The sequence below is a fragment of the Dipodomys spectabilis genome, unplaced genomic scaffold (assembly GCF_019054845.1).
Source record: "Dipodomys spectabilis isolate Male_0828 unplaced genomic scaffold, ASM1905484v1 ptg000532l, whole genome shotgun sequence".
Taxonomy (NCBI): domain Eukaryota; kingdom Metazoa; phylum Chordata; class Mammalia; order Rodentia; family Heteromyidae; genus Dipodomys; species Dipodomys spectabilis.
In genome coordinates this window covers 356978-383284 of record NW_024871209.1, presented here as the reverse complement: position 1 = coordinate 383284, position 26307 = coordinate 356978, and the positions used below count along the sequence as shown (strand labels likewise).

Sequence of the window (26307 nt, the reverse complement as noted above, 5' to 3'; positions counted from 1 at the left end):
TTCTACTATGGAAGATACTCTTTCAATTCAAGTACATACTTAAATTAACCATGGGTCTTTTTGGTTTTGGTTTTGTTTTCTTGTGGTACTAGGGATTGAAGCCAGGGTCTTGTATAGCCTAGGCAATTACGCTTCGACTACTCCAAAGGTGAATACTATATTTTATCGGCAAGAATATTAAACTTACTGTTAATTACAGTGTATATGACGCAGCAGCTTTACTGGAAATCATGGTGTATCACATTGTAAGTCTCCTTTTACATGGTGTTTGATAGGTGCTGAGTTTAAATTGACAAGTCAAATCTTAGTTTTTGAGAAAACCCTCAACCTTAGTTTTGTTCTCTTTAAGAAGAGCTACTGGAGCCAGGCCCCAGTGGCTCACGCCTGTCATCCTAGTTACTCAGGAGGCTGAGATCTGAGGATCTAGATTAAAAGCCATTCTGTTCTTGTTCTGGTCACTGTAATGAGGTCTGGAGGGTTAGGGATACAAGAATATGAGCCCTAGGGACTAGGACTTGAGGAGAATGATAGGCCCCCCCCCCCAAAAAAAAAAAAAAAAAAAGAAATCTGGAATGATCAGTGTGCTGAACATCACGAAAGAGTCCTCTTGGGCTGAGAATGTGGCTTAGTGGTAGAGTGCTTGCCTAACATGCATGAAGCCTGGGGTTTGATTCCTTAGTACCACATAAACAGAAAAAATTGGAAGTAGTGCTGTGGCTGAAAGTAGTAGAGCGCTAGTCTTGAGCAAAAGCAGCCCAGGGACAGTGCCCTGGCCCCGAGTTCAAGCCTCAGGGCTGGTTAAAAAAAAGAGGAAGAAGAAGGAGGAGGAGGAGGAGGAAGAGGAGGAGGAGGAAATCCCCTGGTGCTGGTGGCTCATGCCTGTAATCCTAGCTACTCAGGAGGCTGAGATCTGAGGATCAGGGTTCAAAGCCAGCCGGGGCAGGAAAGGCCATGACACTCTTTATCTCCAATAAACTACTAGAAAACCGGAAGTGGTGCTGTGGCTCAAGCGGTAGAGCGCTTGCCTTGAGCTGAAGAGCTGAGGCACAGCACCCAGGCCCAGAGTTCAAGCCCCACGACCGACAAAAAAAAAGAAAAAAGAAAAATATAGGACTCGGTAATACCATTTTCACAGAGGTCATGTCCATGTAAACACACCCATATACAGAAGCCAAGTGTTCCTGGCAGTCTGGAAGCCCCTCTTGTGCTGCACTCCACCTTAGAATTCCTCTTGTCTGAGGGGATCTCTGGGGGATCAGCCTGTTTCCTAGCCTTTCTCCTGGTGCCCCTGGGTCTCTAGCTTTTTCTCTTCTGTCCTGAGAGTCTGCTCCAGCCCTGCTGCTTCCTTTTCCTCTTGACAGGACCACCTTTTGACATGGGCCTAGATGCCAGTTTTTTTTGCAGGGGGGAGGTAATATGCAAGTCAGTGTGCATGCTAGGCCTCCTGGGTTTATAAGAATATAACCTTACTGTAAGTTGAGGAACATCTGCTTTATTTCAGTATACCTTTAGGTCAACAGAAACTAGTGCTTTCTGTTAGATGAGCATTGATATGTACATTTAAATTGTACTTTTTTCTTCATTCCTTTATTTGGCTAGTATACCTAATTAACTTAATCTTTTTTGCCTTCCTCCAGTACTGGCGATTGAGTATAGGGCCTCACTTGCTAGACAGATGCTCTACTACTTGAGCTTTGCCCCTAACCCAGTTCAGTATTTTATAGTCAGCATTTCAGAGCTGGGAAGAAGCTAGGAATGCCCTTCTAGAGCCTTTTCTAGTCCTCAAATCTTCCCCAGATTGGCTTTTGCTCCTAATGGGAGAGTATGTTCATGCTAGGATTCACATTGACTAGCGAAGATAGAAGCACTCTGGAATAGATGTGCTGTAGCATGTGCATCATGGAGGCGTAGGAGGGACAAGGGGTGAAAAATAGTATGCATTGTATTGTCCCTAACTGAAGGGTGTGTGTGTGTGTGTGTGTGTGTGTGTGTGTGTGTGTGTAATAGTATCTGGGGTTTGGGGGGTGTGTGTGTGTGTGTAATAGTATCTGGGGTTTGGGGTGTGTGTGTGTGTGTAATAGTATCTGGGGTTTGGGGGGTATGTGTGTGTGTGTGTGTGTGTGTGTGTGTGTGTGTAATAGTATCTGGGGTTTGGGGTGTGTGTGTGTGTGTGTGTGTAATAGTATCTGGGGTTTGGTGTGTGTGTGTGTGTGTAATAGTATCTGGGGTTTGGGGTGTGTGTGTGTGTGTGTGTGTGTGTGTAATAGTATCTGGGGTTTGTCCCAAGTACTGTCAGATATATAGCTTCCAGTTCTTGCTTTGAGCCTGCCTTCTCCTTTATTGTCACTATCATGTAGTTAATTATAGGCTACAAAATCTGAAGATCTGGGTTCTTTTTTTTTTTTTTTTTTTGGGTCCGGTCGTGGGGCCTGAACTCTGGGCCTGGGCGCTGTCCCTCAGCTCTTCAGCTCAAGGCTAGCTAGCGCTCTACCACTTGAGCCACAGCACCACTTCTGGCTTATTTGCTTTTTGCTTATATGGTGCTGAGGAATCGAACCCAGGGCCTCATGCATGCAAGGCAAGCGCTCTACCACTGAGCCACCTTCCTAGCCCCCTGGGTTCTTACTCTATCTATTTTTTTTTTTGGCAGTAGTGGGGTTTGAACTATGGGATTTGTACTTGCTAGGCAGGTACTTTACCACTTGGACTATACCTCTAGTCTTTTTCTGCTGGGGTGTGTGTGTGTGTGTGTGTCTGTGTCTGTGTGTGTGTGTCTGTGTGTGTGTGTCTGTGTATCTGTATCTGTATCTGTATCTGTATATGTGTGTATGCATGCACGTATGCTGGCCCTGGGGCTTGAACTCAGGGCTTGGGAGCTGTCTCTGAGTTTTTGTACTCAGTGGTAATGCCATCATGATCTTCCTATTTCCTTTTTTCTTCTATAGCTGGGAAAACAGGCACATGCCACCTTGCCCAACCTTTTTTTCTTGTTGAGGTGAGGTCTTTGGACTTTTTGCTTGGGCTAGCCTTAAATTGTGATCCTCCCAATCTGCCCTCTCTGTTAGCTAGATCATAAAGGTGAGCCCATCAGCACCTAGCGTGTTTCACCTTCTAGCTTGGGTGAATCAGAACCTCTGCCTTTCTCTTCATTTCTAAGCTTCATGTCTTCTGCAAGTCTGATGACATTATTGAGGATTAAAGGAGATTTATTCTTTGACTTGTATTTGTTAAGCTGTCATAGATGTGAGAAATCATTCTAGGCACTAATAATATAGAAAGGGCAGTGCCTGGCACAGAGTGAATGCTAAGTAAACAGCATCCATAGAAACCTTGCCATGTAGCCGGGCGCCAGTGGCACGCGCCTGTACTTCTAGCTACTCAGGAGGCTGAGATCTGAGTATCACGATTCAAAGCCAACTCAGGAGAGGCTGTGAGACTCTTATCTCCAATAAACCACTCAGAAAACCTGAAGTGGCTGAAGAGCTTGGGCTGAAGAGCTGAGAGACAGCACCCAGGCCCAGAGTTCAAGCCCCATGACTGACAAAAAAAAAAAAGAAAAAGAAAAAGAAACCTTGCCATATATCCTTTATAGAGTTTCCTCTATTAACTATCCTTTAAAAGTAATTGGATGCAATTATAAGCTGCTAATAGAGTATCCCCCAAAATTTTCCAGAACAATCTCAATCTGAAATATTTAGCCTTGCCACATATTTTGTTCAGCAAGTGTGTTCACTAGGACATTTCTGTATATAATTACTACTTTTGATAACAGTGTATCTCTTGAAAAGATGTTGTATTACACTGGACTAACATTCTGGTAGCACTTTCTATTTGTGACAGGATGGCCTGGTTTAAAATAATAAATTTTAGGAGGCTAAATTAAAATCTCTGATAATATGTGTAGATAAAATGAATCTAGATTTGTTCACCAAAATGTATAATAGGGGCCAGCTGAGACAAGAAAGTTGGTGAGGCTGTCTCAGAAGAATACCAGCTGGATTTGATGGCTCACACCCGTGAGCCTGGGTGCACCTATGTGTGGGATTGTAGTCTCAGGTTCTCCTCAGGCAAAGTCAGAAGAACCTGTCTGCTGAAGCTGCTGGGCACAGTGACTCCAGCCTGTACTCAAACTATTTGGAAGGCAGAGATCTGGAGATAGCTTGGAGACTAAGCCCAAACATAGAAGTTTGTGAAACCCTACCTCAACCAGTGGTTGTGTGAGGTGACACATGTCTTATAGTAAAGTGAAGCACATTGGCTGGGTGCAATTCAAGGTACCTGTCATCCCTAGTGAACAGGAAGAGTAAGAAGGTCATAGCCCAGATCAGCCCAGGCATAAAGTGAGAGACCCTACCTTGAAATAACAAATGGGAAAAGTGGCTAGAGATGTGGCTCAAGTGGTAGAGCTCCTTCCCAACAAATGTGCCTTCTTGGCTCAAGGTCCTAGGCCAGTCCCTGGTACCACCAAAAAATGAACAAAGCAAAAGGCTCAAGTAGTAAAGCATTTGGCTAATAATTTATTTTTTTTGTCTTTTCTTTTTTGGTATTGGGGATCCAACCCAGGATGTTGCACTTGCTAGGCAGGCGCTTTGCCACAGAACTGCATCCCAGCCCCAATTGATTTTTTAACCTCTCCCTAATTTTTTTTTTTTTAAATCGGTCGTGGGGCCGGAACTCTGGGCCTGGGCGCTGTCCCTCAGCTCTTCGGGCTAGTGCTCTACCACTTGAGCCACAGCATCACTCCTGGTTTTTTTGCTTATGTGGTGCTGAGGAATTGAACCCAGGGCCTCATGCATACAAGGCAAGCACTCTACCACTGAGCCACTTTCCCAGTCCCTCTTCCTGATTTTATGTGAGGTCACTCACTGGTAACCACCTGGGAGGTGCACTGGCTTGGAGCCCCAAGGTAGCTTCACTAGCATGTTTGATACCTTGGTAGGAAAACTAGAGAGCTAGGTTCAGTGGGGTCATGAAGCAGATCTCTTCATTTGGACTAGAGCTGGACTGCCGCTATTGATGGCTTCCCTCTGAGCAGGCAAGCCAAGAGAGGCTCTGTTAGACAGTCTCAAGCTGGGCGCTGGTGGCTCACACCTGTGATCCTAGCTCCTCAGGAGGCTGAGATCTAAGAATTATGAGGCAAAGGCAGCTCAGGCAGAAAATTCTGTGAGGCTCTTATCTCCAATAAACCACCAGAAAACCAGAAGTCGCACTGTGGCAAGTGCCAGCCTTGAGCTGAAGAGTTCAGGGACTTTGCCCAGGCCTAGAGTTCAAGCCCCAAGACCTCCCCCCAGCTCTCTCTCTCTCTCTCTCTCTCTCTCTCTCTCTCTCTCTCACTCTCTCTCTCTCTCTGAGACACACACACACACACACACACACACACACACACACACACACACACACACACACACGCCTCAAAAGTCACCCCTCATTCTCCTTTTTTTTTTGGGTCCGGTCGTGGGGCCTGAACTCTGGGCCTAGGTGCTGTCCCTCAGCTCTTCAGCTCAAGGCTAGCGCTCTACCACTTGAGCCACAGCGCCACTTCTGGCTTTTTTTCTTTTTGCTTATGTGGTGCTCAGGAATTGAACCCAGGACCTCATGCATGCAAGGCAAGCGCTCTACCACTGAGCTGCCTTACCAGCCCCCTGATCTCTCATTCTCTTGAAGATAGAATCCCCATTCTGCCAAGTCACATGCTTTTGAAGTTTACACCATTAAGGGCAAACAGGAGGCTGGTTTTCCAGTACAACAATAAAAGCAGATCTTACTCAGATTTTTAAATTATGATGTTGCTTTTATAAAAGTATTGTAGAACGTAATTGCCTTCCAGATTTGAGGACCATTATCTCTGATCTAAAACATTGTACTCAGTCTATTAAGTATAAGGGTAACAAAAATAACTTTTGACAGGTATAATGGTCTAGGGCTGAGTTTAACCTAACAAATATTATTTTTCATGAAGCTGTACATTTATACTGGTTATACTGTTGTGTTGGGCTATCGTCTACACTTGAAAAAAGGTCTAAATATATGCTACTTATTAATAATAGTTACCTCTGCTTATTGGCATTTGGGAAGAACTCACTTATTTTCTCATTATTTTCTTTTCTGGCATAAACTAGCTCCTTGTAGGGCCAGGGTAGTGACAGCAGATATAGTTTTGGCGTCATATTCTTATATACTCTCTAAAAGAAGTGTTTTCTACACGCCCAGCAGCACTGTGCAGGGTGCCTTTCTGGTTGGCCTCATGCCTCTCTCTGAGTGGATCCTTGTGGCCAAAGAGATGAGACAACTAGTTTGTGTTTAGCCACACAGAGCTTCAAGATGAGATGGCACTGGTCCCATTCTGACATGTCAGTTTATGTTCTTAGGAGGCTGCTCCCAGGAAGTTGTGGGAGGCAGGGGGGTGCTGAGCAGCTCACTGCATACATCAGTGACGCCAGCTGTATTTTAGAATGCTGTGTTCTTGCCTTCCTCCAGTTCCCAGTCTCCCTTTTTGATAGAAGACAGCATGAGGGAGTCACTCAAAACTCTAGCCTTGCGTTACCTCACAGTGAAGTCTAGAAAAGTAATTGGTAATACATACTACTTGGTAATAAATGCCACCATAATAGAAAAGTACTTGGCAATAAATAATACATTGGGAAGTTCTTCATAATTGTGATTCATCTTTAAGGTTAGAGTTTTAATTTTTTTTGTCTTTGTTTTCGTTAGTACTGAGGTCTGAACTTAGGGCCTTTCATTAGTGAGGAGCTTCATCAGTAGGCAGGAGCTCCTAAGCCAGGTCTCCAGTCCAGGGAGAGCTCAGAAAAAACATTTCATTTGACTCAGTGTTTTTGAGTAAGTGTTTGGTATGTGTCTGCTATTTTATCGTGATCGTCAATTGACATTCAGTACAGATGGAAGAAATAAAAAGACAGCAGGTGTGCATTAGCTTTCTGTCGCTGAAATATAACAAATATATATAAATATATATTTGTAAATACATATATTTACAACATAACAAAGGAGAAGGACGTTATTTTGGCACAGTTTCATAGGTTCAGTCAGTTTATGGCAAGCTGCCTCCATTGCCTGTAGGCTTTGGTGGGGGAGGAAAACTTCATGGCAGAAGAGTATAGCAAAGGAAAGCTACATACTTCATGGCAAGAAGGGAGAGACAGAAATGAGGCCAGAGTCAAGTGCTCTCCTGTGGCTCATGCTGTCATCCCAGCTACTTTGGAAGCTGAGACCTGAAGGGTCTTAATCCAGGCCAGCCCAGGCAGAAAAGTCCTGGAGTATTGCTTAAGTAGTAGAGTGCGAGCTGTGAACAAGTCGAGGGAGAACCTTCAGTTCAGGTCCAGGTACTATCTCCCACTCAAAAGAAAAAACTATTAAATGAAGCAAAGAGTTTTAAGTAACTATTTGTCTGAAGGTGATATGCAAATTGCAGTTAGGATTTATCCTTAGGGAATCTAAAACCACAGCGAGATACCACTTCATACCTGCAGGGATACCTAAAATAAAAAACACACTTACATAGGTTGGCAAGGGTATGGAAAGTTGGGGCTCCTCCACACCCCAGTAAATTGCTGGTGGGATTAGTAAAGCAGCTGCCCTGGAGATAGGCAGTTCTTCAAGATTGATTGACCCAGCAATTCTATGTAGAATTGAAAGTAAATGTGCATTACCATAGCTATCTCTCAGGCCAGATGCCGTGTGCTCACAGTTTGTAATCCTAGTAAGTCCTGGACACTGAGGTTCAAAGCCAGCCCAGGTAGGAGAGACTCTTTATCTCTGATTAACCACCAAAAAGCTGGAATTGAGGCCGTGGCTCAAGTGGAAGAGTGTTAGCCTTTAGCATATTAAAAGCTCAAGGACAGCACCCAGGCCCTGCATTCAAGCCCCACAACGGCATACACACACACACACACACACACACACACCACACACACACACACACACACACACACACACACACACACACACACACACACACACACACACACACACACACACATACTTCTCTTGAATATTCATAGCGGTATTATTGATAGCCAAAATGTACATCCAACTCAAGTGTCTGTCAGGGGATGAATGGAGCAACAAAATGTAGTGATCCGTACAACTGAATAGTATTTGGTAACCAAAGGGAATGAAGTGCTGACGCATGCTACAACATGAACACCATTGTAAGTGAAAGAAACCAGACCCAAAGGACGTGTGTTCTTTTAAAGCCCATTTATTTAGAATGTCCAGAGCAGGCAGCCCCCATGCACAGAAGGCAGGTTAGTGGTTAGCAGTAGTTTGGAAAAGAGGGTGGAAACTAACTGCTCTCATGCTCTCACATGTGGTATGTTGTATTTGTATTTTACTACAAAAATATTTTTTAAAAGTTAACCTTAATAGGTGAGTATTTGTAGTTGATTTGGTTTTATTTTGCTTTCTTGGGTCTTGTTAGGTTGGTCTGAAGCTCTTGGGCTTTAGTGATTAATCCCCCTGCCCACAACCTCCTGAGTAGCTGGGACAGTAGGTATGTGTGCCACTGTCTCTGGCCTCTAGTTGGTGGTAATGGGTAGGGAACACTTAACTTTAAATTCCAGTGAATCATGTTATTTCCTCCCCAGAACAGCTGTTCATCAGAAGGGCTATAGTACACACATTTTTACTGAATTACATTTTATCAATAAAAATTTTAGAAATTTTCTTTCTTGTTTTTTCTTTGTGTGTGTGTATATATATATATATATATATAAGAATCTATATTTTATTTTTGAACTTTCTCTTGGCTTAATATAGTTACTGTCTAGTCCTTTACAGAAAAACTTGGCTGTTCCCTGCATTAGCACATTTTCTGCCTGGTATTCATTTCCTGCTCATGCCAGCGTAGTCTTTAAGACTGCGAGCATCCTGACCCTTCCTCTGGTAGGAAGCCTTTGCTTCCCTCTCAGGCCAAGAAAAGAACATCCTCTTCTGTACTTTACTTAGTATTTCTAAGATGTGTGTGACAGCATCAGTCATGCTAGAATGGTTGCTTTGCCTTTCTTTCTTTTCCACTAGACTTCATCACTAGCAGGCAGGGACTATATCATATTTGCTACAACCTTGCTACCACAAGAAAGACACTTCAGTGGTTTCTTGGGAAAGAATGATACTGGTTCCATGAATAAAAAAGATTGCCAAGCAGAAGTGTAAAGCTGTTGATAGATGTAAAGCTGTTGATAGATGTTTCATAGATAAGTGAAGACCTCTTCTAACTTCTATGTGAAACCGTAAATGTGACTTCCTTAAGGGACTATGGCCCAGATATAATTTAGAAAATAAAAATGTAATAATAATCTGGGGGCTGGGAAGGTGGCTCAGTGGCAGAGCGCTTGCCTTGCATGCATGAGGCCCTGGGTTCGATTCCCCAGCACCACATAAGCAAAAAAAAGGGAAAAAAAACTGGAAGTGGCGCTGTGGCTCAAGTGGTAGAGCGCTAGCTGTGAGCTGAAGAGCTGAGGGACAGCACCCAGGCCCCACGACTGGACCCCCCCCCCCCCCCACAAAAAAAAATGTAATAACCTGTCCCTACTCACTAAGACACAAACTCCCTGGGAACCTTTTAATAGCATTCTCAGATCTTTTCATGTACACTGTGTTTAACCAAAAGTGAGATAATACTATTGTAAAACTGATCCTCTTAAAATATCAGTTACTTTTCAGGTCAGTAAGTAGTACTTATTAAGAATGACTTCCGGGGGCTGGGAAGGTGGCTCAGTGGTAGAGCGCTTGCCTTGCATGCCTAAGGCCCTGAGTTCGATTCCTCAGCACCACATAAGCAAAAAGAAAAAAGCCGGAAGTGGCGCTGTGGCTCAAGTGGTAGAGCACTAGCCTTGAGCTAAAGAGCTGAGGGACAGTGCCCAGGCCCAGAGTTCAGGCCCCACGACCGGACCCAAAAAAAAAAAAAATGACTTCCTTAGCCATGTCTCTCTGTTTGACATTGAAGTTGTCTGCATCACGGACAGTATTACTGTTGACATCAGGTCTCAGAAGTAAAATTAATGGATCAAAAGTACACCTATATATTTGAGATGTTGGATAGGTATTGTCAAGCTGTGTTTCAGAAGGCCTATAGATCCCCCTGAATTGGGAAAATTTCTGCTGTCTTTATTTATTTATTTATTTATTTTGGCGGTTGTGGGGCTTGAACTCTGGGCCTGGGTGCTGTCCCTCAGCTCTTCAGCTCAAGGCGAGCGCTCTACCACTTGAGCTACAGCGCCACTTGCGGTTTTCTGGTGGTTTATTGGAGATAGGAGTCTCACGGTCTCTCCTGCCCGGGCTGGCTTTGAACCGAGATCCTCAGATCTCAGCCTCCTGAGTAGCTAGGATGACAGGCGTGAGCCACCAGCGCCTGGCTTCTGCTGTCTTTATAAGAGAAGTTGACTGGGACTGTTCATTATATGTTAACTTCTGCTGAGCTATAATGTACTTTAGTAGCAAAATGTTTGTAAGGAATAATACTTAAACAAGGAGAAACAGCCAGTCTCCAGCCAAGACAAAAATACGTTTTGTTTTCAGTAACTTGCATTTGTTCTTTGATATACTGTGAATAGCAGGACCCCCTCCCCTTCCCCTCTCAGGCCTGGGGCTTGAACTCTGGGCCTAGGTGCTGTCCCTGTGCTCCTTTTGCTCAAGGCTGGCAGTCTACCACTTAAGCCACAGTGCTGCTTCCAGCTTTTTCAATTAATTGGAAATAAGATTCTTAACAAGCACCAATGACTAGTGCATGTAATCCTAGCTAACTCAAGAGGCTGATGGGGCTGGGAAGGTGGTTGGTTCAGTGGTAGAGCGCTTGCCTTACATGCCTAAGGCCCTGGGTTCGATTCCTCAGCACCACATAAGCAAAAAGAAAAAAGCCGGAAGTGGCGCTGTGGCTCAAGTGGTAGAATGCTAGTCTTGAGCTGAAGAGCTGAGGGACAATGCCCAGGCCCAGAATTCAGGCCCCACGACCAAACCGCCCCCCCCCCCCCCCAAAAAAAAAGAGGCTGAGATCTGAGGATAGTGATTCAGAGCCAACCTGTACAGAAGTCTCTATGAGACTTTTATCTCCAATTAACCACTCAAAAACCCAAAGTGGAGCTGTGGCTCAAAGGGTAGAGTGCTAGCCTTGAGCAAAAGAGCTCAGGGACAGTGCCAGGCCCTGAGTTCAAGCCCTATAACTGACCAAAAAAAAAAAGGGGGGGGGGGGAGCTCCTGCTCCGGCTAGCTTCAAACCAGAATCCTCAGATCTCAGTTTCCTGAATAGCTAGGATTACAGGTGTGAGTCACCAGCGCCAGGTTTATAGTAAGACTTTTAAAGATTTTTTTTTTCCCTCTGCCTTTAAAAAGCTTTGAATGCAAACTGTAATGATTCTGTCCTGTTTTTGTTACAAGACAAACTCTACCCCCAGAGATACTGGCAAGAATCATCAGATCTCCTAAGTGGCCTAGCTAAGTACATTGAATAAATGTAAACACTGATATTTCTCATTGCCCTACTGCATATTTTTCCCTTGGAAAGCGGAAATAATACCATCAGGAAAAAATGACTTTCAGGCTTATGAGATCTGAAAACATGCCCAGGAATGATCTTTTTGGCACTTTTTTTTTTTTTTGGTTGTGGGCCTTGAACTCTGGGCCTTAGCGCTGTCCCTCAGCGCACCTTACCACTTGAGCTACAGCACCACTTCCGGTTTTCTGGTAGTTTATTGGAGATAAAGAGTTTCATGGAGTTTCCTGCCCGGGCTGGCTTTGAACCGTGATCCTCAGATCTCAGCCTCCTGAGTAGCTAGGATTACAGGCGTGAGCCACTGGTGCCCGGCTCCGCTTTTATCTGTGGTACAAAACTAAATTTTATGCTTTGGACCTTAGAATAAGTTGGGTTGCTGACCTATTATTTGCTCTTAAAAGTTCTTCTGGTCTTATTGGTATGCATTTTCCTCTTCAGCTCACTCATTCATTGATTTATTCATGCAGGTGAGCCAGGCGCTGTTGTCTGCCCTTTCTACTCTTTTTGTCACATGTTGTCTGTCCAAAAGTTTTAATTATAATTTATTAAAATAAAGGAAAGGTAATGAAAAATATTCAAGTTTCTAGTCTAGGAAAATAGCTAAGTGTACCCACACCTTAGAATATTATATAGCCAAAAGAATTGGTGACATGGGTTAATGTTTATAATTCAGTCAAGTACAGAGTTATACAATTAGTTATATATCACAGATCTGCACATATGCTCTCACACATATCAATACTGGGGCTTGAACTCAGGGCCTGGATGTTGTCCCTCAATTTTTTTGCTCAAGGCTGGAGCTCTACCACTTGAGCTGCAGCTCTGCTCCTGGCTTTTTGGTGGTTGATTAGAGGTAAGAGTCTCATGGACTTCACTGCTTAGACTGTTTTGTTTTTTTTTTTTGGTCGGTCGTGGGGATTGAACTCTGGGCTTGGGCGCTGTCCCTGCGCTCTTTAGCTCAAGGTGAGTGCTCTGCTCTACCGCTTGAGCCACAGTGCCACTTCCAGTTTTCTAGTGGTTTATTGGAGATAAGAGTCTCATGGACTTTCTTGCCCTGGCTGGCTTTCAACCTCGATCCTCAGATCTCAGCCTCCTGAGTAGCTAGGATAACAGATGTGAGCCACCGGCGCCTGGCTCAGACTGGTTTTGAACCATGACCTTCAGATCTCAGTCTCCTGAGTGGGATGACAAGTGAGAGACACCACTGTTGAGCTTTCTTTAGATTTTTATAATGGATATATGTCAGGGAGGAGAAATAAACTTAAAATGCTTTATCTTTTGTTTTTAGACTAAAATGTGGAAATTTTAACTGTTGAATTTTAAAATCTGATAGTAACCAAATACTCATTATTAAAGAGTAGGAATTACAGAAGGCCTGTAATTAAGAATTCATTGTGAAGTTTCAGTTATTTTTGTATTATGTACAAACATCTGAGTTGAATTGTACTGAGTGTTCAGGGGGAGTATGTCAGTGTGGGCCGTTTTGTGAATGTATATGTAGTTGGAAACAGCCCTTGAAACTTATTCTTTAGTTGTAGGTATTGAGCCTGTTGCAATCTTCTTGCAGGAGAATGACATCTTCCTGGGCTGGGAGAAAGGAGCTTATAAGAAATGGGGAAAGAGTAAGAAAAAGTGTTCAGATCTAACACTAGAAGAAATGAAGAAACAGGCTGCTGTCCAGTGTCTTCGATCAGCTTCTGATGAAGTAAGTTCACTTGTCATTTTTAACTCCTAGAAGAAGCAAGAGAAAAGTGCCTTAACATAAATATAACAGCCTGTTAAAAAACTTTAGAAATAAACTGTGCATTACCACTGTAATATGTGAACATTACCATTTGTTCCTTTTGAAGAACTTCACATTTTAACTTTTAATTTCTTTCTTTCTTTTTTTTTTTGGTCGGTTGTGGGGCTTGAACTCAGCTTGGGCGCTGTCCCTGCATACTTCAGCTCAAGGCGTGTGCTCTACTGCTTGAGCCACAGCACCACTTCCAGTTTTCTAGTGGTTTATTGGAGATAAGAGTCTCACGGACTTTCCTGCCCAGGCTTGGCTTTGAACCTCGATCCTCAAATCTCAGCCTCCTGAGTTGCTAGGATTACAGGCGTGAGCCACTGGCACCCGGCTACTTTTTAATTTCTTCTTTTTTTTATAAAAAAATTTTTCTTTATTTATATAAAAAAAATATGGAACGCTTCACGAATTTGCGTGTCATCCTTGCGCAGAGGCCATGCTAATCTTCTCTGTATCGTTCCAATTTTAGTATATGTGTTGCCGAAGCGAACACTACTTTTTAATTTCTTTTTGCCAGTCCTGGGGCTTGAATTCAGGGCCTGGGCACTGTTCCTGAACTTCTTTTGCTCAAGGCTAGCATTTTACTACTTCAGCGATAGCACCACTTCTGACTTTTTTCTGTATGTGGTACTGAGGAATTGAACCCAGGGCTTCATGAATCCTAGACAAACACTTTATATCACTAAGCCACATTCCCAGTCCCATGTTTTACTTTTAAAAATCTTCATTGAAAAGGTGATGAGGGGCTGGGAAGGTGGCTCAGTGGTAGAGCACTTGCCTTGCATGCTCGAGGCCCTGGGTTCGATTCCTCAGCCCCACATAAGCAAAAAAGAAAAAAGCTGGAAGTGGCTCTGTGGCTCAAGTGGTAGAGTGCTAGCCTTGAGCTGAAGAGCTGAGGGACAGTGCCCAGGCCCAGAGTTCAGGCCTCAGGACCTGACCAAAAAAAAAAAAATGATGAGCAAGGGGGTAACAGTTACACAGGTAAGGTAATGAGTACATTTATTTGTGGTTTTTTTTTTTTTTTGTCATGAGGCTTGAACTCTGGGCCTGGGCACTGTCCCTCAGCTCTTCAGCTCAAGGTGAGCATTCTACCACTTGAGCCACAGGGCCACTTCCGATTTTCTGGTGGTTAATTGGAGATAAGAGTCTCATGGGCTTTCCTGCCTGGAATGGCTTTTAATCACGATCCTCAGATCTTTGCCTCCTGTGTAGCTAGGATTACTGGCGCAAGATGCTGGCGCCTGGTTTAGAGTACATTTGTTTTTAAACACTGTTACCCTATCCCTCATTTTCTCCAGCTTACCTTTCCCTACTCCCCTGCCCGCAAGTTGTGAAGTTCATTTCTAACATAGTATCAAAGTGAGTATCAATGTTGCATTAATTAGTTCATCCTTTGTACTGCTGTTTCTGTGATTCCCTTAGCCTTCCACAGATGGAATAAACTTATATACAAGACACAAGGTACAGAAAACTAAGAGACAAAGAAAGAGCAATAGCTACATTCAGGACAGAATAAGAACCTCTTATTTCCGATTCTTGGAGTTCATGTTGATATGTGTTTTGTTTTCATAAAATGTATTTGTACTTACACACAGTTTTATTTGTGAGTGTGTGTGGTGTCCGAGATCAGACGCAAGACCTTGCACATGCTAAGTAGGGGCTCTGTTTATATCTTATCTTGCTCATTGAAGGCAAGGACTGGGCATTACCCTTGTGCTTTGTTTTGCTCTCTTAGGGCCTGGTAGAGTGAATGCCTGTCACATAGAAAAAGTTACTGAATTTCTCTTGAACTGAGTTGAAGTTTCACTTGTGTGTATGTGTGCTGGTCTTAGGACTTGAACTCAGGGCCTGGGCACTGTCCCTGAACCTTTGTGCTCAAATCTGGCACTATACCACTAGAGTTACAGCTCCACTTCTAACTTTTTGCTGGCTAAATGAAGATGAGAGTTTTGTGGACTTTGCTGCTTGGGCTAGCTTCATACCATGATTCTCAGCTTACCTTTTTCTGTGTGTGTGCTGGAGCCTAAACTAGGGTCTGAATGCTGTCTCTTTTCATTCAAGGTTGGCACGCTATCACTTGAGCCAAAGCTCCCACTTCCAGCTTTTTGGTAGTTAATTGGAGATAAGAGGCTCATGGATTTATTTGTCTAGGATTATAGGCATGAGCCACCTGGTGAAATTTCACTTTTTAAAAATTGACTCTTCTTTCAGGAGTGCTCTTCCATCTTCCAAATGTTTTCCTCTCCTTTCTCCCTTTGACCTTCCCCCCCCCCCCCCCTTTTCAATTTCTGAATTAGCTGAAGCTATTGATGAATATTCTTGTTGTATAGAAATTTGGAAATGACTGGTTATATGGATGTCTTTTTTTTTTTTGGGTCCGGTAGTGGGGCCTGAACTCTGGGCCTGGGCGCTGTCCCTCAGCTCTTCAGCTCAAGGCTAGCACTCTACCACTTGAGCCACAGCGCCACTTCCGGCTTTTTTCTTTTTGCTTATGTGGTGCTGAGGAATCGAACCCAGGGCCTCGAGCATGCAAGGCAAGCGCTCTACCACTGAGCCACCTTCCCAGCCCCTATATGGATGTCTTAATCAGGTATCATTTCATTACCACAGGAAAGATTTTAATTAAGCTAAAATTAAGAAAAATAGGATACGTGTGTGTGTACATACATGCATGCATACATGAATACAAGGATATCGCACTGAAATCAAGATGGAATGTAGTGTTCTCAGGAGAAACCCAAGCTGGACACAGTATGATAAAATCATTTTCTCTAAATACCTACAGTCTCTCATGTGTTTTTCTTCTACTTTTGGGTCATTTCCTTGCTTTCAGAGTTCTGTTTCTCCACCTTAGCACACACATGGTATAGGCTGGCCATTCCAGCTCTGGCTGGACATGACTGCTAAGCCCTGGTGTCCACTACTGTTCACCACAGAGAGAAGTGGGGCTAGGTGTCCATCCTTCCCTGGATGGACTGTGGGCTGGAGGGGCGCTGGGTCCCCCTTCAGCAGAGACATGAGTGAGTAGTCCACAGAGAAAAGGTGGTCAGTTACCTCAAAGTGTTCTGATCATGGTACTGAAGAAGAATAGATTGACAAAGTAAATTGGAGCCTCTAAAACAATTCAGAATGCAGGGCTGGGAATGTGGCTCAGTGGTAGAGTGCTTGCCTAGCATGCATGAAGCCCTGGGTTCGATTCCTCAGTACCACATACAGAGAAAAAGCTGCAAGTGTGCTAGCCTTAAGCCAAAGAAGCCAGGGACAGTGCCTAGACCTTGAGTTCAAATTCTAGGACTGGCAAAAAAAAAAAAAAAAAAAAATTCAGAATGCAGCTGGTCTTTATAAGTGAGAGGTTATTTCAGGTAAATTTTCTGAGCAAAATCCAAGGAAGTTGCTGAGTCATGTTGGAAGGAAAATATGAGCAGGGCAGCCTCAGTCTGGGAGTGCATCTTACTTCTTCTGACCAGAGTTGCTGAGAAACTGGCCTTTGGTTTATGGTTAAGCTGTATGAAAACAGGGTAGGCAAAAATTGTGGAAGAGGTTGAGAGTCTTATCGTGAGACCTTTGCACATGCAGTTTGTGTAATTCTATCAGCTGAGCATGTTGTGTGCTGAAGAGTGGAGGCGTCAGCCGCGCAAGGGAGGGGAATGCCTGCCACAGGTCCTTCCGTGACTGTCGTGGAGCAATAGTTGTACTTGCCCTGTTGTAATAGGAAGGATTGTTATTTCAACACTAGTAAACAGAGTTGTCCTCTTTCTTCCCTTAAAAAAAAAATTTCATTACTTTTTCTTGATAGTTATTTTGAAAATTGTCATGAAATTTCAGTTTCCTGAGGTGATGAATATGCAGACATATGCCAGGTACTCAGTGAACCTTTGTGGAAGAAGTTGTAAGTCCCCACCTTGAAGCCAGGTGCTGTTGGTGCTTCAGTGCACACCCTGTGAACCAGCTGTCTGGGCTCATGGAAGTTGGAGTGAGTAGAAAGAACCTGAGTGTCAGTGTACGGGTTGTAGGCTGTGTCCTCTCACAGATCTTCTCTGTAGAATCTCTTGGTCAGATTTCTAAAGAAAAGATCCAGGGGAATCTAGGTAGGACATTATAATGAAACAGTGTGTATCATGGTATTTTGCCACCACAGTGAATGGTTTTGGTAGGTTTATTGCTTGTTTCCTCACTACTGCGGATGGTCATGTCCTTCATATTGGGCTGGGCTCTCTGATTCAGTCAGGTGTTCCCCCTTAGAGTCTTCCAAGGACACTCTGTCATCAGTGTCACTCACCACAGTCAAAACCACTAACAGGGGCTGGGAAGGTGGCTCAGCGGTAGAGCGCTTGCCTTGTATGCCTGAGGCCCTCGGTTTGATTCCTCAGCACCACATAAGCAAAAAGAAAAAAGCCGGAAGTGGCGCCATGGCTCAAGTGGTAGAGCACTAGCCTTGAGCTGAATTGCTGAGGGACAGCGCCCAGGCCCAGAGTTCAGGCCCCACGACCGAACCCAAAACAAACAAACAAACAAACAAACAAAACCACCAACAGCTCATATTTGTGAGTTGATAAAAATGCCAATGACCTAATTATAGGGCAGTAATAGAGATGACATTATATTGCATATAGGGTATAGTAGATTAGTAGTAGTGACGTGCATTTTATTTATTTATTTAGTCAGTCGTGGGGCTGTCCCTGCGCTCTTCGGCTCAAGGCGAGCGCTCTACTACTTGAACTATAGCGCCACTTCCGGTTTTCTAGTGGTTTATTGGAGATAGGAGTCTCACAGTCTTTCCTGCCTGGTCTGGCTTTGAACTGTGATCCTCAGATCTCAGCCTCCTGAGTAGCTAGGATTATAGGCATGAGCCACCGGCACCTGGCTGATGTGCATTTAGATAAGACAAATTCTTGTCACTGTGTTAATGTGTAGTATGACTATTAGTTACAGTGTGGACTGTTGTCTAACCACACCATTGCCAGACTCTTCTTGTATTGGTTTTTAAAGAGTGAGGCATTATAGCACATCTCTTGGCATGCATAACTCCATATTTTATGTCTGAGAAACTACCAGAAAAGACTTCAACTGAGGTGAAATGTGTCACATTTTAATTTTAATTTTATTATTTATTATTTATTTTGGTTGGTCGTGGAGCTTGATCTCTGGGCTTGGGCACTGTCCCTGTGCTCTTTAGCTCAAGGCTAGCACTCTACCACTTGAGCCATAGCATCACTTCAGATTTTCTAGTGGTTTACTGGAGATAAGAGTCTCATGGACTTTCCTGCCTGGGCTGGCTTTGAACTGTGATCTTCAGATCTCAGCCTCTTGAGTAGCTAGGATGACAGGCATGCGCCACTGGTACCTGGCTTAATTTTTATTTTTGTCAGTCATAGGGCTTGAACTCAAGGCCTGGATGCTGTCCCAGAGCTTTTTTGTTTAAGGCTAGCATGCTACCACTTTGAGTCACAGCTCCAATTCTGGTATTCTGGTAGTTAATTGGCGATTAGAGTCTCATGGACTTTCTTGCCCAGGCTGGCTTTGAACCTTGATCCTCAGATCTCAGCCATCTGAGTAGCTAGGATTACAGACATGAGCCACCACCACTGCCACCTGGCTACATTTTAATTTCTTTTTTTTGGGGGTGGGGGTCGGGCGTGGGGCTTGAACTCAGGGCTTAGGCGCTGTCCCTCAGCTCTTCAGCTCAAGGTGAGCGCTTTACTGCTTGAGCCACAGCACCACTTCCAGTTTTCTAGTGGTTTATTGGAGATAAGAGGCTCACAGACTTTGCTGCCTGGGCTTGGCTTTGAACCCCGATCCTCAGATCTCAGCCTCCTGAGTAGCTAGGATTACAGGTGTGAGCCACCAGCACCCGGCTTACATTTTAATTTCTTAAATCGATGAAAATTTGGCAATGATGTGAAGATTTCTGAGCATATGGTGAATTATCTCTCCAGAAGATCAAGACCCTTGATAGACTTTGTTGGTTGTTAGGTCCCGGCTCAAGCTGCCTTTGGTAATTCACTTTTCATTTATACATGCAAATAGCACGCGGGTCTCTGAGTATTCATTTTCTGATGTGTTTCGCATTTGCTGTTGTTGCAGTTAGTAATGGGGTCTGCTTAGGAAGAATGGCACTATGACTTAGCAGTAGGCAGCTCAGCCCCCTGGGAGCAGGTAGCTTGTTACATGGTGTATTTCTCAGCTCTTCCCCATGGATCTGATATTGTTAATATATTCAGCCTTCTCTCCTTTCCCTTTAGAAAAGTAGGAAATAGTTGTAAACTGTGCTGTAGCTATTGTTGGTTTAAATCCTCAGGTTTGGGCTGGGAAGGTGGCTCAGTGGTAGAGCGCTTGCCTTGCATGCCGGAGGCCCAGGGTTCAATTCCTCAGCACCACATAAGCAAAAAGAAAAAAGCCGGAAGTGGAGCTGTGGCTCAAGTGGTAGAGCGCTATCTTTGAGCTGAAGAGCTGAGGGACAGCGCCCAGGCCCAGAGTTCAGGCCCCATGACCAGACCCCCCAAAAAAATCCTCAGGTTTACTTGTTTATATATCTCCATCCTCAAAGCTCAAGCCTTTTAATGTTTGCTTGCATTTGTTTTATTTTAAATAACTTATATTTTATTTTCATTGAGTTTGTGTGTTTGTATGTATGTACGTATGTTTGTGAGTTTGTATGTATGTATGTATTTATTTGGTGCTGGGGCTTGAACTCAGGACCTTATGCTTGCTAGGAAGGTGCCTGCCGCTGAGACTTGAATTTAGCCATTTTTTTGTTTGTTTGTTTGGGCTGGTCCTGAGGCCTTAACTTAGGCTGCTATCCCTGAGCTTTAGTGCTAAAGGCTGGCACTCTACCACTTGAGCCACAGCTCCACTCACAGCTGCTGGCTTCAAACTGTGATCTTGAGAGCTCAGCCTCCTGAGTAGCTAGGATTACAGGCACCTGGTTTCATTGAGCCTCTTAAAACTAATAAAAACTTTTCTAGCATTTCCCATTTTGAGAGTGGGAGGATTAAAAAGGTTGTGATCTCCTGCTTGGAGAGTGAATCTATTACAGTGCTGTGTGTCAGTTTTGACTGTAACAGTGATACTGCTGAAGCTGAGTAACTAATCAGACCTGGTTATTCAAAGAAGCTTTATAGAAGATTCATGCCCAGGTGCGGTACTGGGGTCTTCTTAGCTTCCCCCCCCCCCCCCATTAGTAAATGCTCTTTTTGCCAGGAGAGTACCTTCATATTTTTCATATGTATTGTTTATATGCTGTATATTTACAAAGTAAATTATCTGCTGAGAAACACTAATCACCTCACTTGGGTCCATGAATTAGCTAAAAGCAGAATAAAGGCTAGGAATTACATTACATTTTCTATCTATGTCCGTTGCCCTGAACCATTCTCCCCGGCAGTAGGATTTTTGGAGATGTCTTGGAACCCCAGATAGGAGACATACCTGCCTGTCAGCTGTCAGTGGCTCTCACTATAACACTGACTATTCTTGGGACAGCGAACCGTCAGACCACCTCTGACTCTACTTTGGGCACCTCTGACCCCTCTGAACACAAACATAGCTAGACTGGACTGTTTGAACGATGCACACCGTCAGCCCCTGTTCCAGTGCTCCCTCTCTAGCATAAGGCAGTGTCTGTGTTGGGAAGATGGGTGAAGTACTGGAAATGCCCTCTTCCCTTTCTTTCAAAAGTGGAAAGTGAGGGTGTGAGAAAGGAAACAAGTAGGAGGGGCTGCTATAAAAGTCTGCCCAGTTGGTGAGCAAAGGGCATAAAAATAGGGCTGCAGGCAGTTACAGGCTGGCATGGGGCTAGTGTGGCCTGACAGTACAGTGTGGTGTGTAGGACACACTGACTGACCAAGGCCGGGAAGGCCGAGGTGTGGCAGGGAAGGTTCTGAGCCCTCCTTGGGCCAGGGGCCACCACCTGCCCGACCTGGTGCTTATCTTGTCCCATGCTTATTTATTAGTCCATTGTAGAGCTTATTGTTTGAAGGCACATGCAAATATGGGGCTTTTTTATGTTCCTTAGCTTTATATAAATGGTACTATGATGTATGTCTTTTTTTTTGCTGGTACTGGGGCTTGAACTCTGGGCCTGGGCGCTGTCCCTGAGCGAAGCTCAAGGCTAGAGCTCTACCACTTGAGCCACAGTGCCACTTCCGGCCTTTTCTGTTTATGTGGTAATAAGGAACCCAGGGCTTCATGCATGCTAAGTAAGAATTCTACCAATTTTTTTTTTTTTTGCGGGCCATGGGTCTTGAACTGTGGGACTGGGCACTGTCCCTGCACTCTTCTGCTCAAGGCAAGTGCCCTGCCACTTCAGCCACAGCACCACTTCTTGAGTATTCTTGAATACCCCTATGGATGTGATATGCTTAAAAAATATGATTCTTCAGATTACATTGTAGTTTATATTTTAATTGCAAATTTAAATTTCTCAGTTTTAAATTGGTGACGTGACAAGGTGTGCTGGCAGTTTCTGTGTGCCTTCAGACTTTCTGGTCTGCTTAGGATAACCCAGTAGCCTAAATGATTGTTGTAAGATTACAAAGGCGGATACTGCGTATAGTAGCAAAGAGAACAAAACCCCACTGATAAAGCTTGCTTTATACACAGTATGCAAGAGGCTCTTTATTTCTTTTGCTCTGTATATGTGAAAATATATATACATAATATATACTGTGTGTATATGATATTTGCTCCCATATGTAAATCTGAAAGCATGGTTAATTTCTAAGACAAAGAAAAATTTCCCGTTACTGGGTTGTAATGGTCATTCAGTGTTCCAAATGACTCCTAGTATTAGAGTATTGAAAGGTGTTTAATAAGCTGTCTCTGGAGGTTCAGTTTTGCACTGCAGACAGCCCTTGGTTTACGAGCACAGTGACATAGGCTTGTTCTACAGAACAGTATGCAGCATGTCAGCTGACACTGGTGTTAGGTTCCGGGTCAGGGGGAAATGGAATATAATTGCCAGCCTTATCACACCTTGAACATTATGGTAAGCAAGACTTTCTCTGATGGAATTGTGGAGTGGACCAGTGTTTACAGCTAATTTCTGCCATGTCTTTAGAGTTGTTTTTGTTGTTTTCTAAAGAAGGAAGGTAGCTCTCTTCTGGTCCATTTTCCTGCCTCCTTGTTACAAGTGTTGGTGCCTAGAGTGTAACTATTGATGTTTGCCATTAACCATTTTCGTTGTACTCTGTTTCTTGCTGCTTAAACTGCAAAACTGTATAACAGGGAGGTTTCTTGCTTAAGATATCCTTAATGCTTGTGCTGAGTCATTTTGAGTTAAGTGAATTGGGTAGATTTCTATTTTTAGTCCTGCAGGCTGAGAGGCGCTGTGTTCTGTCTCATTTCAACGGTTCCATGTTGCCCACATAAGAGACATGGTTCCATTTCATTAGAACTGGGGCCAGTGAATAAACTTGAAGTTGTAAAGGATTTTCTTATTTTTTTTCCTTGAAATCAAGAATTTGAAAAGTTTAAATGTCTTCATAGTGAGGTATTATGTGTTTGTGCCTCCTTCCAATATTCATTTTTCATTAAAGCGTGACTCTTATTTTTATCCTCCGAATTCCATACTCTCGTTGTTCTCTCCTTAAATGTTACCCCACTTCAGTTTAGAGGTGTATTCTTTGTTCCTGACTCAGAAAGAAACAGAGCTTCCCTGATTACTCACAGCACTGATACGTTGTTTTGTACTGCTTTTGTTGTTGCAGTCATGAAAGTTCACTTACAGAAGAACAAATGCTGCTAGAGGACTTAGAGTATACTTTAAAAAAGAAAAGGCTTATTTTATTACAGTGTCTGATCTGTATAATCACCAAGGAGGAGCTTCATTTCTGGGTCTCTTCCTCCTCGGCTAGAGACTTGATGATTTCCCAGAAGGGAAGGGAAGGGAAGGGAAGGAAGGAAGGAAGGAGGGAGGGAGGGAGGGAGGGAAGGAAGGAGTGTGTGTGTGTGTGTGTGTGTGTGTGTGTGTGTGTGTGTGTGTGTGTGTGTGTGTGTGTGTGTGTGTGATTTTCTTTGTCTTGTATTTCTATAAGACTGGAAACAGGATTTGTTGTTTGTGTGGTTCTAAACATTGAACTTCAGGTCTCACATTTGCTAGGCAAGGGCTCTATTACTTGAGCCTGTCAGAAAGATTTTTTGGGGGGGCTTGAACTCTGGGTCTGGAAGCTGTTCCTGAGCTCTTCAGTTCAAGGCTAGCGCTCTACCACTTGAGCCACAGCACTAGTTTCGATTTGTTTGAGATAAGAGTCTCGTGGACTTTCCTGCCCAGGCTGGCTTTGAACCTCAGTCTTCAGATCTCAGCGTCCTCAATAGGCAGGATTATAGGTGTGAGCCTTCATGCTGGTTTTTTGATGGCTGACTTTTGGCCAGATAATGGGACTTGAGTCCTTAGTCTGTTGTACTTCCAGAGCCATAAAGGTCCTCTGGGAAGACATGCCATTCTAGAACAGTCATTAATACTTCTATGTTTTAACAGTAAGTTCCACTTATGTTGTTAAGTAGTAAAATAAATTAATTTGGGTCTACAAATAAGCAGCTTTTAAATGCTAGTGTTCACTTAACTGTGGCAATGTATTTCTTTTCTTAGGTGGAAGTCTTTTTTTTTTGGTCAGTTGTGGGGCCTGAACTCTAGGCCTGGGCGCTATCCCTCAGCTCTTCACCTCAAGGCTAGTGCTCTTACCACTTGAGCCACAGTGCCGCTTCTGGCTTTTTTTCTTTTTGCTTATGTGGTGCTGAGAAATCAAACCCAGGGCCTCATGTGTGCAAGGCAAGCGCTCTACCACTGAGCCACCTTTTCAGCCCAGGTGGAAGTCTTGTAGGCCTCTGTATTAAGTGTCTGTCTTTCATGTACCTAGTGGCAAACTAATAATAGTCTTTTTGTTGTCACGCAGAGCTCTGGAATTGAGACCTTAGTGGAGGAGCTCTGCTGCAGACTGAAAGACCTGCAGAGTGAGCAAGGTGAGTGTCAGTATCCGCTCATGGGGAGCAGTGGCCCCATCCTGCCATCACACCTCTGGGGATCTGGATTGAGGAAAATTGTAGATTGATTCCATGCTGTCTTCAGCTCTGTGAATGGCTTCTGTGTTGGCCCTTTGCAGCCACTTGTAGAAATCCCTGCTTCAAAAGGAGGGACTTCACCCATAAGAAACCTTTATTGACAGGAAAAATTCAAGCTCAAATTTAAGATATGGTTGCTGTAGCTGATTGCTTTGTAAGACTTCAGAGGAGACCTAGATTTTAGGCAAAGAACCATTGTTTCCTGCCTTACCTGTGCACATACCTTGAGGCCTCCTGTGAAGGGCACAGCTTGTAGGTGATATAATCCAGTGTCTGGGCCAAGTGGGGAGAGACACTTGTGGTTTCTGCTTGAGTTGAAGGGATACCTAGCTTGCCTACAAGTCATGTAACAGCTGATGGTGATAGAGGATTTTCTGTACAGGTTAGTATTAGCCAAAATGAATCAGTATAAAGTCCATGAGTCCGAATTTTGTGAGAAAATATTTTTGGAATCTTAACAGATGTTTGTTCCCTTCTGGTCTAATTAGAAAGTTAAGGGGACTTCGGTCTCTTAATTTAAGTGCCTCCAGAGCCATGGTATCAGTGACAGGATAAACCATTCTCACCTTAAGGCCTGATGCTAGTGTGATTTAGCCAAGGAATGCCTTTTAGCCCACTGAAGAAATAGATTTATATTAAAAAGGCAACCAGTAAGAACTCTCTTGAGGCCACACAAGCCTCTGTTATTTCTGATTAACATTACTTGAGAAACTAAAGAACATGGCATGTATTAACTAGATAGAAGACAAATCTTTCTGAATTTTTGTTTCTTAACAGAAGAGAAGAATCACAAAAAGTTAGAGGGGTCGCCCTCTCCAGAGGCGGAGCCGTCCCCCACAAAGGATCAGGTGGAAATGTATGTAAGAGTGTACTCAGTACCAGATGTCTGTGTGCTAAGATTAGACTAACGGTGCGACATGCTTTCTATTTTTGTTTTGTTGTATATTTAATTTGTTATTTCATAATTTAGAAAACATCCATTGAAGCTTTATCACATGACTGATACTGAGATTGCAAAAGAGTTCATTGGTTCTGTGCTCACACTGCAGATGCAATGAACATTTATAAAATGAATGAAACAAGGAAGGCTGTTGTTTACAAAGTCCATTATGTTATTAGCCTTTGAGATGGCTATAAGAAATTGTTACTGTCTCTATATTTAGGCAAGAAAACTGAGTCTTCACTGCTTATCAAAAAGAGAACACACAGCCAAGTGCTGGTGGCTCACGCCTGTAATCCTATCTACTCAGGAGGCTGAGATCTGAGGATCACGGTTCAAAGCCAGCCTGGGCAGGAAAGTTCATGAGACTCTTAACTCCAGTAAACCATTAAAAAACCAGAAGTTGCGCTGTGGCTTAAGTGGTAGAGTGCTTGCCTTGAGCTGAAGAGTGCTGGGACAGCACCCAAGCCAAGAGTTCAAGCCTCAGGACCGACCAAAACAAACAAAAAAAAAAGAACACAATCAGATCTCTGACCTAACCAAACTGTTTTCTATACATTTAGTTCTTTTCTTTGTAAGTAGTATTCAAATAATCTTCATTGTAAGCAGTCAACTTTGTCACGTCTTTTATAAACTTCTGAAGCCTGGAAGTGGCGCTGTGGCTCAAGTGGTAAAGCACTAGCCTTGAGCTGAAGAGCTGAGGGACAGTGTCCAGGCCCGGAGTTCAAGCCCCATGACCAACAACAACAACAAGCTTCTGAAGCCTAAGGAAAAATGAACATGTATAGACTTGTGCTATCTAATCCAATTATTGCAAGACATGCAAGGGTACTGAGCTGTTGAAATATGGCTAGTTTGCATTGAGACACACCATAAGTGGTGAATTCTCATTAGATTGCATAGACAGTATAAAAAAGTACAAAATCTGCATTTATCATTGAAACGATAATATGGACTTACTTGGTAAGAGTATATTACTGGAATTGATTTCACCATCTTATACTTTTAGTGTGA

The 26307-nt window shown here is 43.6% G+C and overlaps 1 protein-coding gene and 1 non-coding gene across 5 annotated transcripts in view; one reads left to right on the top strand and one right to left on the bottom strand.

Annotated features, from left to right (window-relative positions):
* The window catches only part of Kiaa0232 (KIAA0232 ortholog), a 67436-nt gene that overhangs the window by 16668 nt on the left and 24461 nt on the right, over window positions 1-26307 (top strand). For all 4 annotated transcript variants that reach the window (XM_042670274.1, XM_042670271.1, XM_042670272.1 and 1 more), the window contains exons 3-5: window positions 13074-13211; window positions 24188-24254; window positions 25131-25209. In XM_042670274.1, coding sequence (XP_042526208.1) covers window positions 13074-13211; window positions 24188-24254; window positions 25131-25209 — 284 coding nt within the window. The remainder of the gene's footprint in view (window positions 1-13073; window positions 13212-24187; window positions 24255-25130; window positions 25210-26307) is intronic.
* LOC122099786 lies at window positions 13682-13788 on the bottom strand. Its single transcript, XR_006146003.1, has one exon. It is a non-coding gene; the product is annotated as a U6 spliceosomal RNA (small nuclear RNA).